Here is a 14,049-nt window from a genome sequence, read left to right on the forward strand (position 1 = left end):
TAATGTTATTTATATTTGAGGCAGCACCCTTGTCTGCTTATTGAACTTTCTGTGAGGGCACCAAATGCTGCTGATCTTGTTTCTTTGGGAGTGCCAGGCCCTCGATTTGCTATGTATTTATGTTAATTTTTCATCAAAACTTGCCAATGTACTAACTACAGTATATCCATATGCATATTTATTTATAATGAATCTAATATTGTTATTTTAATTGCTTTGTGTGACACCCTTTTTGTCTTCAGGGAATGTATGATCACTGACTTACTGTATACGTTTTATGGAATGCTACACCAACAATAGTACTCTAAGGTTTATACAGTATTATACTTGGACATAAAGGGCCCACTGGGGGGAATGCTGTGGTAAGGGTCCATTCTTAAGGTCCATTCTTAAGGGGTGTACCAGTTACCACAGGGGATGTGCCACCCCCCACAGAGGCTTGGCCAGCAACTGGAGTCCATGAAACTTGACCCTCTAATAGTGTTATGATGACCACATCTTCTGGAGCCTGACATCAGAAGAAAGTTCCCTTAAAAACTTATGGGCCAGTAATATAGTAAATGTGAAGTAGCATTGTAAGACAGCAATAATCATCATCAATATCATTTTCTTTTCTATGCAATGCTTGACAATAATAAATAACTGTAAAGAAGATGTTAAAAGGGATATTTTGGTTCTTATTGAAACTTTTCTTAATGTATACAAATAAAAACATTTTGATAAAATACCTAAAGGTGGCTCCATTCTGCAATGATTTTCTTGACACCAACCAACAGGTCGAAGTCTACAGTCCAAGTAAAATAACCACTGATCACAGGAATCTGACTCTTCTAATCCAACATAGCGCAACTGTAATCTTCCTCCCAAATTTTCTATCACGCTGACAATCCAGTACTGGAAGGGATTCTGGGAATCCTGCAACTCTATCAGTGAATTTACTGTAATGAGGTCTACTGGGGTTTTCCCTCGAAGAGGCTGCAGGAAAAGAAGCAAATGTCACATTTTATATACTATGTGATTACTATTACAGGAAATGTATTTCCAAGCAAAACATTACTACAATATTTTTTGTAAGTTTGAAGAGAGTTTTATTAAACCTGTGATCTCTAGTGTAATATAATATATAGACAAGTAACATGATCCCTGCAGACCTATGACTAATTCAAGCAACTAAATATATTAACTTCCCTCAATGCTGTCAAATGCAGCAATAATGTGCCTAAAACCTAGAAACAATTTCTTCACAATGAATAGCCATAAATAGCAAGGAGGCTGTGCAACCTACAGCACCTTCACACTTATGGAATGATTAAGAGTTGGCAGTAAAGCAAAATAGAGCAAGAAGCTTCTCACCTAGACGAATAATAATGCAGTGCAACGAGTGGAAACACTTTCATTATTTTTGCATGCATGGTGAATACTGAATGTTTTTGCATCATGGTTGCCTACTAGCCCCCCCCCCACCCCCCTCTCCCCCCCTCCCCCGGAAAAAGGCCGGGAGGCTCCCTGAATTCGTGTCCCCCTCCCGACCCTGGGAAGGTGGGCAAGTCTCCTCCATCCCCACTGCAGCCCCTGGAGCCTTGTCCCTGCCCCTCAGCCTGCAGCATTTGGTCTCCTCTTTGGGCTTCTCCCGCAGAGGCACAATTAAAATTTGGCAACCTTGCTTTGCATGTAGTCCACAAACGCAGCTGTATTTTTACATTTTAATTTAGATTTGAGTTTGGTCACGCTTCTCATAACTGACCCTGGCCATACACCAGACTGGACGAGATGTACTAAGCCTTGAAAAGTGATAAAATAGAGAGATAAACCACCAACCAATCAGCTCCTACGTGTCATTTTTCAAACCCTGTGACATAGCAGGTAGGAGCTGATTGTCTGGTGGTTTCTGACTCTCCATTATATCACTTTTTAAGCTTAGTACACCTGGCCCACTGACTGTTACCCAACCATTCAGCTTGTCTATCAATCTAAGGGCTAAAGTGATAAACAGCCAGCCAATCAGCTCATACCTGCCATGTCACAGACTGTGTTTGAAAAATGCCAGGCAAGAGCTGATTGGTTGGTTGGTTGTTTATCAATCTCCATTTTATCACTTTTGAAGCTTAGTGTATCTGGCCCTAAAACTGTCAGATCGTTAAACAAGCCATGTTTTTTTCAGCAGACCAGTAAACTTCTCTCCTGTGATGGCACTGATGTAGGAGGCTGGTGTCTACCTATTTCTGTATGTATAAATACATTATCAAACAAACAAATAAATATTTGTTACAAATTCTTGTATCTGTAGTCATTTATTACTTTTAAACTGAGGGTATTGTTAAACCATTAAATAAATAACTAAAATAAATGTTTGCGCTCGCATGTTTGATTTTGATGTTTATCGTTCCAACGAGCCAACTAGTTGGATGATTGGAACAATATCATTCTGGTGTATGGCTGCCCTACCTGCAATGCAACATGGTTTTGCACAGTTGTAAAGTTACTGCAATTGTTTTTTTCTTTTTTTTTCTTGCTTTGATCCCAACTCAGAATCAGTGCAGTATACAGTACATGCCACTTACATACATTATGTAATGGAACTAAGATGTAACCACATCTAATGCACTATGTGGTTTGTTTTATACTTCCTCTTCCCTTTTAGGGTAATCAATAAAATGCTTTCCAGCTAACTGCTGAATGGGAGGGGCACATCTACATCATGCAGAGCAACGTTGCTGTATAATTCAAACTGCAGGGTGACATTTTTTCCCTGATTTGTAAATGAGAAGTATGCTAATGGTCGAGGGAATCGTATTTATTCAGAAATACGACTTAACATTAATTCTATGACTAATCATTTATGTTTAATCTAATAATATTCATTGTGCAACAGTATTCCCTATGGGGATGTATCTATCCAGGGCTCTTTATTCAAGAGAATAATGCAATGGAAACGCACAAAATTTTTTTTAGCAGGGTAAAGTGAGGTAGTTTTTTTTTAATAACCATTATTCATTGTACTCGGATGACCCCTTTTAACACACTATACAGCGAACCCTGAGCACCAATTTTTATGGAGTTCACAGATCCTGCGATTGGTTTCCCTGACAACGACCTGTCCTGCAGGTTGCCAGCTTATTAAATCCATTCTCCTATTATTCTTTTAAATGAAGCATTATATTATCTCTCAACAAAAGTTACATTTGAGGATTTAACCAAAGGTATGGAGTTATTTGTGTCCCATAAAATCCAAGCAACAATAAGCAAAGTAAATTTCCAGTAGAGAACATACTCCTTCTAGAAGTTGTGCTGGGGCAGTCCTGGAGCCCGTCAGATCGTGAATCAGGAACTCAGCCCAGTCAGTGCACTTCTCCTTTATTCCTGGAAAGAAAAGGATGTCATTTTAGCATTATGGCATGTGTAAATGTACAAAATATCTGAATTGTGAACATAACAGGTATTAATCAGGCTTGCCATAATATCGCTTTAATCAGGGACATCTATGATCTACACAGGTTCTGTGGCTGATTAAAACAAAAGGCAGGTGAAACAAAATTAAAACAAAAGGCAGGTAAAAGGCAGCCTTGAATTTAGCCAGCCACAGAACCACATATGACCGCAGCGATCCATGGTATTTACTTAGAAAAAACCTTATAACCCACTGCCTCTCCATACTCACTGCCACTAATTGTCATGGTGTCACCCTATGTTTATCACCAATTGCTTCTCCACATCACCCTCTGCCAGTTACCCACTGCCTCTCCATGTCATCGTCTGCCTGTCACCCACTGCCTTTCTCCATAATCTGCTGCATCTACCTATCACTCTATGCATGTCCATAATCCTCTCTTGATCACCCACTACCTCTTACTGTCACCCATTACATTTACCTAGCTCCCACTGCTGTGTGACATATTATTCAATTTGAATGGGACCCAAAGCATATTTTTTCACCTGGGTTCACCACTCACACTGTAAGTATACTGAAGATTCCAGTCACATTTGCAAAACATTACTGGCTTTCTTCTAAATGGCCTGCAGAATGACTTACAACCTACAGTACACAGCCTAGGCGCTGTGCAGCTTGGCGGTATATGTTCTCTGTGTGCCATATACTGTCCCTGCTCATATTTTCACCCACCAGTCTGCTGAAGTGACCAGTGGTGCCACATACCCTCCAACATGACCCATTCCATTAGGTACAAAATGCTCTGTTTCTGGACTTACTTGCCAGTGGCAGTTGCAGAGATGGGGCTGCGGCATAGTCCAATATTCTTATAGGGGAGCCACACCTACTGCCACCTCAATCATCACTGTCCTGAACTCACTGGCAGTTAATGTGACCCCCCTCTTTAAAATTTGGACTGTGTTGGAGTCCAACCTCTGCAACTGCCACTGGCAGGGAAGTCCAGGAACAGAGCATTTTGTACCTAATGGAATGGGTCATGTTGGAGGGTATGGTGCCATGGATGGCTGCCAAGGTGCTGTTTCACTCAGCGGGTATGTGTTCCCTATTTGATACTGTACTGTCCCTGCTTACACTGCTACCTACCTGGTTACTGCAGCGACCAGTGGCGCCACTGGCTGCCTAGGCGCTGTGCTGCTCGGCGGGCATGTGTTCCCAGCATGTAATGTCTCAATGTAACGTATGTTATCCCTGCCTGATGCTGCACTGTATATCCACAAAAAATTCTCAGTGTGCGCAAGCACACATGGCCAATAAAGTTGATTCTATTCTATACATTGCGAGGCCTAAGGGTTTAGAGCAAATGTATCCCTCAGGTTTCAGTTGTGTGCTGATACCAGATGGGCCGCCGCCAGTAGAATAGTGACTTAAAGGTGATTACAATGGATTTGTAGGAACAAAATTATAATTATTCTATAAATACTGTACATTATTTAGAACATACGATAAAAGCAGAGGAGGGAAATTCTAACCCATAAACCTTTTCTTTCTTCTTTTCTTTCTTTTGATTTTTTCTTTCTTACTAGAGAGGTGTCAAACTCTGAAAAATTAGTGATTTAAAACCTATGCAACTTTTTGATTAATGAGTCTAAGCATGATACCTAGTGGAGGGGGGCTTTAGGAGCTGATCGGCTGGGGCATTATCACTGGATACTTTATCACCTCACCAGGCTTTATAAATCTGCCCAGAGTTTTCTATCATCTGAGAAGAACTGTTCTAAAGGCCCCCATACATTAGGCCGACTTAAGTCTGACATAACCATACTGACAACTCGCCGGGGGGGGGGGTCAGACAAAATTTGGCACAGATTTATCACATGCAGTCCCCGGGGAGCTGCAGGCAGAGGGAGTCGTGAGCTGAGCAGAGCGGGTTGGGGGGGCTGCAAGCAGAGAGCCAGACAGGGGACACAGAGAGGCAGTTTGCGCACTGGGCAGCGAGGGGACCAGAGAGCCGGGTAGCATAGCTCCCAACATGACCCTCTCCAGGAGGGACACTATGCTATGCTTCTGGACTTCCCTCTTAATTTAGTATTACCATCACCTGTGTTGAAACACCTTTCTTATCAATTAACCTGTTCAATACAGGTGATAGCAATCATAGATTAAGAGGGAAGTCCAGAAACAGAGCATTGCGTTGAGCATACCTCCAAACATGACCTGGAGAGGGTCATGTTGGGAGGTATGGGAAGCCGGGCAACAGCGGGCGCACATAGAAAAAAAAACACATAGAAATGAATGGATAGCCAGTGATTGGCTAAGAACTCTCTGACTGAGAGAGCTCTCAGCCAATCACTGACTGTCCATTCATTTCTATGTGCGCCCGCTGCTGTCCAGCTTCCCCTACGCTGCCCGGTCTCTGGTTCCCATTGCGGCATTCACCGCCCAGCCCACTGCCTGGCTCTCTGTTTGGGGCGATCACCGCCCAGGTCAGTGCGCCCACTGCCTCTCCTGCCTGGCTCCTTGCTTCAGCCTGCCCCACTCGGCTCCCTCCACCGCTCGGCTTTCTATACGCCGCGTTCCCTGCCCGCCTCCAGGCTGCACATAAGATTTACCAAATGTTATATGCAGCCCGTCTGACCTCCCAACTCCGACCCGATGTGAACGGGACCGCGCGTCGGGTCGGATGGGATGTCTGCACATGTGATTTGGGACGATTTCACTGCCTGATCCATCCGATCTGATGAAATTGGGCCCAAATCGCACTATGAATTGAGGAGCACATGCGTTGGAGATACGCCTCATTCTCACCAATGGACATGACCCACGATTGCTAGCATGTCAGCCGCCACATTTGGGTGGCTACGATGTGCCAGCAAGGATAAGGCTGGCCCCAGCTGTAGAAATAAGTTGTGTATATGCTCTGAGAAGTGTCACTTTATACCATCAATTGTATACTAATATCACGGGACACCATATAAAGGTAACAATAGCCATGAATTCTGAGCAATACCCAAAAACGTAGATATGGAAATAGTCTATTAACAGTCAGAAGAAGTCAATTTGTCCCTGTGCAACAAATTATGGAATGTTTGGAATTGAAATGTAAAATTGCTAATAAGATGTTTTTTTCTTTGAAATCAATGTTTATTAGAGATTGTATATATATATATATATATATATATATATATATATATATATATATATATATATATATATTACATATTACAATTGTAAAGCGCAACAGAATCTGCTGCTCTATATAAGAAACTGTAAATAAATAAATAAATATTTTACTGAGAATCATGTTTGCAACAAAAAGTTTTACTTGCAAGCAAAGTACATAATGCTGATCTGATTATCTGTAAAAAAAACACAGTATTTCAATAGTGTATTAATGTATAGTGTATTTGTGTATAGTGTATTCAATTTTCAAGCTTAACCAAATGAATGATGTTTCTTTCATTCACATTTTATAGAAGCAGCATCATGGTTCATCATGGACTTACAGACAGACAACACTGCTTACATATACAGAGATAATTAGACTCATACATATGATGTGCCCATCACAGGCCTCATCCTCATCACCCCACAGAAACACTTCTGGTGTCACCTTCTCAAAAGTGACTGTAAATTAAATGGCTGTTAACTTAATCTAAATATTACACTACGGTATTTACAAAAAGAGAATTGAAGTAAACAGAAAAGTGCTTTATATATATAAACAATGTCCTGTGGTGGCTGTATATATATATATATATATATATATATACATCCTGTGGTGGCACTCAACTGAGCAAAAAATAGGTAGTTCCTTGATAATTAAATAAGCTGGTGCACCCCCCCCCCTCCCCGCTATGCAGCTAGACAGCTGTATGAATACATGGCATTGTGGGGACGCGGTGTCACTCAGATGAATAAAGACACAGGAGGCAAACCAACTTTAAACCGCCTACTGTGTCTTTTTTCATCTGAGTGCCACCGCGTCCCCACAACGCCATATATATATATATATATATATATATATATATATATATATTGCATACAAGGTTTGCAGGAATGGTGCGCTGATACCTGCTTAATTAGTAAACACTGAAGCTATTAAGAAGTCCACAGTTCTTTATATGAAATCGCTTGTTACCAGACTGTGGAACTGCAGCACCCCACTGACGAAGTCCTTGACGAAACGCATAGGGGCGTGGCCTGACTGACGCTTTTCCAAGTAGCAGGATACGTAAGGTGCTAGCAGCCACTGAGCTGCCCGTCGCTGAAGGAATCTGCCAAGCGCTGAAAATTGGAGATCTCTCCCGGTGGTAGCCGTGAGTGACCTGCGGTTTAAACAGCAAACGTTCCTGTATTTTGCCAGTGTGGATATTTGTTATGCACCATGTGGTTTTAAGTCCACCACTGAGGACTTTTATGGTACGGATAATGTACTAGTGATGGTTGTCACTTTTATTCATTAAAAACTTTTATATGTTTTGACAATACTACACTATTGGGTGCCCCTTCTTGTTCTTTGTATATATATATATATATATATATATATATATATATATATATATATATATATATATACACACACACAAGACCTGCACTCTCACCCTCATATAGAGGTAGCCTCTGTGGTGCCATATAAATAGCAGTGTAGCCAAACCTTACACTGTTATGTAGATACAGAAACTCCCCATAGGGGAAAACAGCACTCACCAGACTTGTTTAATGTAGTCACCAGGGTTAGTTTCCCAAACTGTTTACTCATATAAGAAGACTGCAGGCTTCTTATATGAATAAACATAGAACCCCCTACCCCCTGGCAAGGAGCAATTTCGCTCCCCCCCCCCCCCCCCCCCTTGGCAAGAAGCAATTTCACCCCCCTTGGCAACGATCAAGCATATTTAATTACATCCACAAGAAAAAGCAGGGCTGACCCAGGTGGTGCAGACCCAGGTCAAAGTACTGTTTAAATGGGGTATAAAGCAGGGTCAGATCCTGGAAACTCCAGCATTCAAAGACCAGGGTCCGACCAGAGTTTTTGGTGTAAAAGGGGTATGAGTCTTGTACTTAATAGATGTATTTTTTTTTTAAATTGTAGAAAGTAATCTATTTCTAATAATACAGCTCTTTGTCACAGTGGTTTACACAACAGGTCTATATCCAATAGATTATACTCATTCAAGCATTGGCTACCACAGTTAATATCTGGCAGATGGATACTATTAATATACACTCTCAAACAGACTTAAAATACTGTGTGTGTGTGTGTATATACAGTATATATATTATTATTATTATTAACCGTTTCTTATATAGCGCATACATATTACGCAGCGCTTTACAGAGAATATTTGAGCATTCACATCAGTCCCTGCCCCAGTGGAGTTTACAATCTATATTCCCTACCACAAGTAAAAGCACACACAGACATTATAGGGTTAATTTTGTTGGGAGCCAATTAGCCTAACAGTATATTATTGGGTTGTGGGAGGAAACCGGAGTTCATTGACTATAATTATGTCACCTATTGAACTGTTTTGGTTTTATTCTCTGTATTAACCGATCAATTTAGCAAAATCTGAATGATTGAAATAATAATACACTCTGTTTTTAGAAAAAAACATTCTACAATGTAATGTAGCAAAATATTATTAGGTATTAAATGAAGCCTATTTTATTACCTATGAATATTCATGTTGATGAGTTTGCATTATGCATTAACTACTAAGATCATCAGGTCTCATGTCAATCATCTATTAGTTATTTTATAAAATTACCTAATAAGTAACAAGTGGTTATAGCTACTGTACAATTAAACTATCAGTAAATATTATTTAATGATGGTGTCCAAAGAATGTGTAGCAATTAACTTGTGATGTCAGATATAATTATGACAATGTTTCGGTTTGATACTATATGCCAAATTATTTATATCCTTGTACAAAGTCGCTTCTAATTAAATGTAACACATTTAATGGTAATTTGCCTCTTTAACTTTTAATAATCTTAACATCATTTAATTTAGTACTTTGAGTGGGTATTAAATAAATAAAATAAATACAATTTAGTAAAAGTCAGACAAAAAAATGAATGCTTATTTTCTCTCTACATATTGAAAATGGATGGAAGAGAAACATTATTAAAATTAAATATTTAAATTGAATATTTAAAATACACTATTATTCTGGATTTCTTCCAATACATTTTATTTTAAAGAAATTGTGAAAGATTAATAGGAACAACCAGTAATGCATATGTTTAAATGTGTTCATGAACATTAATAAGGCAATGAATAATTAGCTATGATAAAGGAAAAATCCATACTTCATCACCTTTTGAGGTCCATCTGTGAACCAACAACAATTTATCTCTAGTTAGCTATTTTCACCAGATTGTGGCTGCAGCTAAAATGCCTGGTATCACAGAGATGATTACCTGCCAAAGGCTGTGTTACTGAGGGCATGCCAGTACTTAACTGTAAGGGACTACTTTACAGTTGAAAATAATATATTTTACAGAGTTAGGAGCCCGAGCAATATGGCACCTGGGCAAACCAGGAGTTGCATGGAGAAAAATGCTGAATGTGCAGGTAGTTTGCGCCCATTCTCCACATAATTCTGTGCTTCATGACTTGCCAATGGGAAAATACATATAAATCTACAATATGATCCTATCTGATAATTACCTGGTGATATTAGAGTCACTCATGCAGGTAACACATCTACGACGCTGGGGTGTCAGTGGCGCACGCAGAGGGGTTTCTGAGTAGCCAGAAACACCCCCCCCCCCAGGAATCTAAGGACTGAAAGCTGAGGGTCCCCTCTTTCCATGGGTACAAGAATTTTACAAATCGGCTCTGGGGAACCGGAGATATCTGACTTCAAAAGCAGTGGTCCCCATCCAAGCCTGTTAATTGCTCTTCCCAGTCAGATATTTCAGGTTCAGTCTGACTTAGAGTTTTTCCAAAAAGCTGGGACACTTCCCCTTTGATGGACACTAGTAGCTTGTCTCTACTGTTCCCAGAACCGTAGATCCCAGAAAAGAGATATCAGCCTTCCAGCAGCTGGTTAGTGCTCCAGCTCCACACACCTGGTATGTAGTTTTATATACTCATTGGTGGATTGCTCTGCCTCCTGAACTCTGATCCCCTAGTCCCCAATACCATTTGGTACTCTCTCTCTGGAAACCCCCTTCTGAAAATCCTGTGTTTGCCCCTGCTCTTATCTGACAGTCCGTAAAAAGGTATACAGTGCCACTGCGTTGTTATAATACTTTAAGGGAGATGTAGTAAGCATTGAGAGTGATAAAGTGGAGGATGATAAAGTACCAGCCAATCAGCTCCTAATTGCCATGTTACAGGCTGTGTTTAAAAAAAAGACAAGAGATGAGAGGTTGGTAGTTTATCTCCAATGTATCACACTCCAAGGCTTAGTACATCTGCTTATTTGGGTCTACAAGTACATCACTAGAGACCTGTAGCTTTAAGGTGCTTGCACACTGGGCAGATATATTGAGCGATATTGCTAATTTTGCTCAATATATGCACATTCCCGCAGGTTGTTAATGACCCCCCTCGTTTGTACATGCAGGTCAATTCTGACTATATCGTCAATGCCTGCATGTACGGAGCGGGGTCATGCTGACGTCACTGAATGAGATCGTTAACAATATCATTCAATTTGTATTCTGAATATTGTTCAATGGCAGTACAAGGATATATACTTGATGATATCATTCATGGAGCAAATTGACAAGTGTATATAGGTCTTTAGAGTCACCTTACAGGAACCCAAATATGGTGCACATCTCAAAGTGTTAACTGTACAAGCCAGAAAGAAGGCTTCATTACTTGAAAAAGGTAAAGTTTGTTTCTTTAGCCAAGTTTCTATGTTCTAAGTTCTGAGCAATAGAGGTGAATTACAGAAGAGACTCTACTTAAATTGTACAGTTAGGTGCCAGAGTGGTTTGTCCCACTATAGCGTAAAGGCCCCCATACACTATTCGATTTTGGGACGATTTCATCCGATTTCGGCACTTTTGGATAATCGGGTGAAATCGGCCCAAAATCGCAGGTGTGTGATATCTGATCCGATCCGATGCGCGGTTCCGTGCGCATCGGACCGGATCAGGGAGGTCGGACGGTCAGTACATACGATCACGTCCGACCTCTCTGTATGCATATGCCTGCCCACCTGACAGGCATATGCATGCAGACACCGGGGGACAGACACTGTGAAATGACCGGCCGTTCTCTGATTGGCTGAGAGAGCTCTCAGCCAATCAGAGAACGGCCGGTCATTTGACAGGTATTTTAAAACTCTAATAACCGCCACTGAGCGTCCCGTCCCCGCCGCTGCTATTTGTTATCACATGCCCGGCCAGGTCAGCCAGCAGCACTCGCCGCACCCGGCACCCCGTCCCCTCCCGACTCCCGCAGCGCTGCTGATATATATGAACATCACCGCCCGGCCAGGTCAGCATTCCCCGGCTCTCAGGGACCCGCTGCCCGTCCCACTGCTACCCCTGATGAGAGCACCGCCGCCCCTTGCCCCTCACCGCCCGCCCCCTGCAACCCAACATGTGATAAATCGCAAGCGATTTATCACATGTCAAATTTGGCTCATCAAGTGCCAAATTGTGTGAGCCTCCCGGGGAGCTCCCGGGCGGCTCACAGGAGAATTGGGTCCGACTTGTCTTAAGGACAAGTCGGCCTAATGTATGGGGGCCTTAAGTCTTAAAATTGAGAAGAACTGATACCACCAGGGCTTCCAGCACCCCACCACATATTAGTATATTTTAGGTTTATGTAGCCCATGTCTGTGAGAAGGCAGAGCTGGAAATTAATGCAAAGGCTTAAAATTGATGCTAACAAAGTTTATTATTGTATTGGGTTGAGCATGTTCTGGGCAATTGCCAGGGATAACAGAAGTACTGACAATTATGTTACGATTAAATAGTACTGTTCACTGAGTACGCCAACACATCAATCAATCTAATATTTATGTTTGGGTTTAGTAATACAGAAGTCACATATAGAAAAATAAATATCTGTAGGATTCAAGAGAAATCCAGATTTCTTACTAATTGACTAGAATTGTATCAGTATTACAGTATTACTATAGTATCATTTTTAGGTTAAGGTCAATATATAATACTGTGAACAAATCAGTGAAACATGGGTTTCCGGAAATATACACATACAAATGGCAGCCTTTTGTTGGGATTATCAGAAATAATGAATGGGTGGGTCACATAAAAGAAATATAACTCAGTTGCTCTTTTACCCTGAAGACATAAAGGCAATTTTGAACTATCTAAACATTATTAAAGACATTGAAGATGTGTGAATGGGTGGGTGCTGTATGCAGTATCTAGTTAATCCAGTTAAGTGATAACATGTAAAGGCTACTCCCAAATAAAATTATATATCTAAGCACACAAACACCACCCTCTCCTGGAATTGCAAGATGTCAGTGCTTTCTCAGTACCATTTGATGAATTTATAAATTAATTTTCTTACTCCCTTTACACATGAGCAGTATACTTACAGATCAACACACAGAGAATTTCTGTTTCCGGTGTTTTCTGTCAATGCAGAAAGTACTGTAAATGTAACCCACTCATTGCCAGTTGTGCCATTATTTTACACGGAAGCAAGTTTAGTCAAACGTCGCCTCTCCTGCAAACTGGTTACTTCCTCCCATTCCCGCCTTTAGGACTTTGGCCGTTGTGCTCAGTATCTCTGGAATTCTCTAACCCTCTCTATCAGACTTTCCACCTCCCTACAAAACTTTAAACAGGCACTCAAGACCCACTTCATTGAATCTAACCATTTCTCATCCTATACCTATGTTTATGTTCGCTTCTATCCCAGCTTTGACACCCCAGTCTGTCTGACCCTTAACTTTAGAATGTAAGCTCTAACGAGCAGGGCCCTCTCTCCTCATGTGCTTTTCTTAGAATATATCTCTGCCACTGTTATAATTGCATCAGTGTCCACTGTTGCAACTTTTTTCTTTTATTTACCATGTACTTGTCCTAATTTGCATTTGTACTGTAAATCACAAGCTTTCTTGTATTGTTCTTTGCTCCTCTATGTATTGTCAGGCGCTGCGGAACCCTTGTGGCGCTATATAAATAAACGATAATAAAAAAATTATGTAATAAGAATGTGTTCAGCTTGGCCTGCAATGTCTAAGGTTTAAGGGATTTGTTCTAGGATACAGTACTTAGTTATGTACAGAACTTAGGGGGGTATTGAATCATGGGCCACAGCTGTCGAGCAGGCCCAACAGCAGTGACCCTGTCCTGTTCTCGGTCTGCTCGACCGAGAACTAGCAGGCGGGATTCAATGTCCCGTCTGCAGCGAGACGAGAAGGGGGCGTGGCAGTGAGCTGCGAACGGGAAGAGGCGAGCTGCAGCCGGGAGCTCCTCACTTCACGCCGTTCTCGGCAGAACAAGCCCGACTGCTTGTGAAGTCTGGCTTGTTCTGCCGAGATACCCTGTTCAATGTTGTCGGGGAAGACAGCATTGAATAGGGCCCCGCAGCCATTTACCCCATCGGAAGATGGCTGCAGGTGATTGAATATCCCCCACAATCTCACATAGTGATAACAACTTTAAACTACTGCCATTTTTTAAATATAGAAGATCACTTTCTTTGCCAC

The 14,049-nt window shown here is 41.2% G+C and overlaps 1 protein-coding gene across 6 annotated transcripts in view; it reads right to left on the reverse strand.

Moving 5' to 3' along the window:
- The window catches only part of SFMBT2 (Scm like with four mbt domains 2), a 244,168-nt gene that overhangs the window by 84,864 nt on the left and 145,255 nt on the right, over positions 1-14,049 (reverse strand). For all 6 annotated transcript variants that reach the window (XM_083183383.1, XM_083183388.1, XM_083183382.1 and 3 more), the window contains 2 exons: positions 3,272-3,360; positions 729-975 (listed from right to left, as the gene is read on the reverse strand). In XM_083183383.1, coding sequence (XP_083039509.1) covers positions 729-975; positions 3,272-3,360 — 336 coding nt within the window. The remainder of the gene's footprint in view (positions 1-728; positions 976-3,271; positions 3,361-14,049) is intronic.

This window comes from Crinia signifera, chromosome 4 (assembly GCF_055691185.1).
Source record: "Crinia signifera chromosome 4, ASM5569118v1, whole genome shotgun sequence".
Taxonomy (NCBI): domain Eukaryota; kingdom Metazoa; phylum Chordata; class Amphibia; order Anura; family Myobatrachidae; genus Crinia; species Crinia signifera.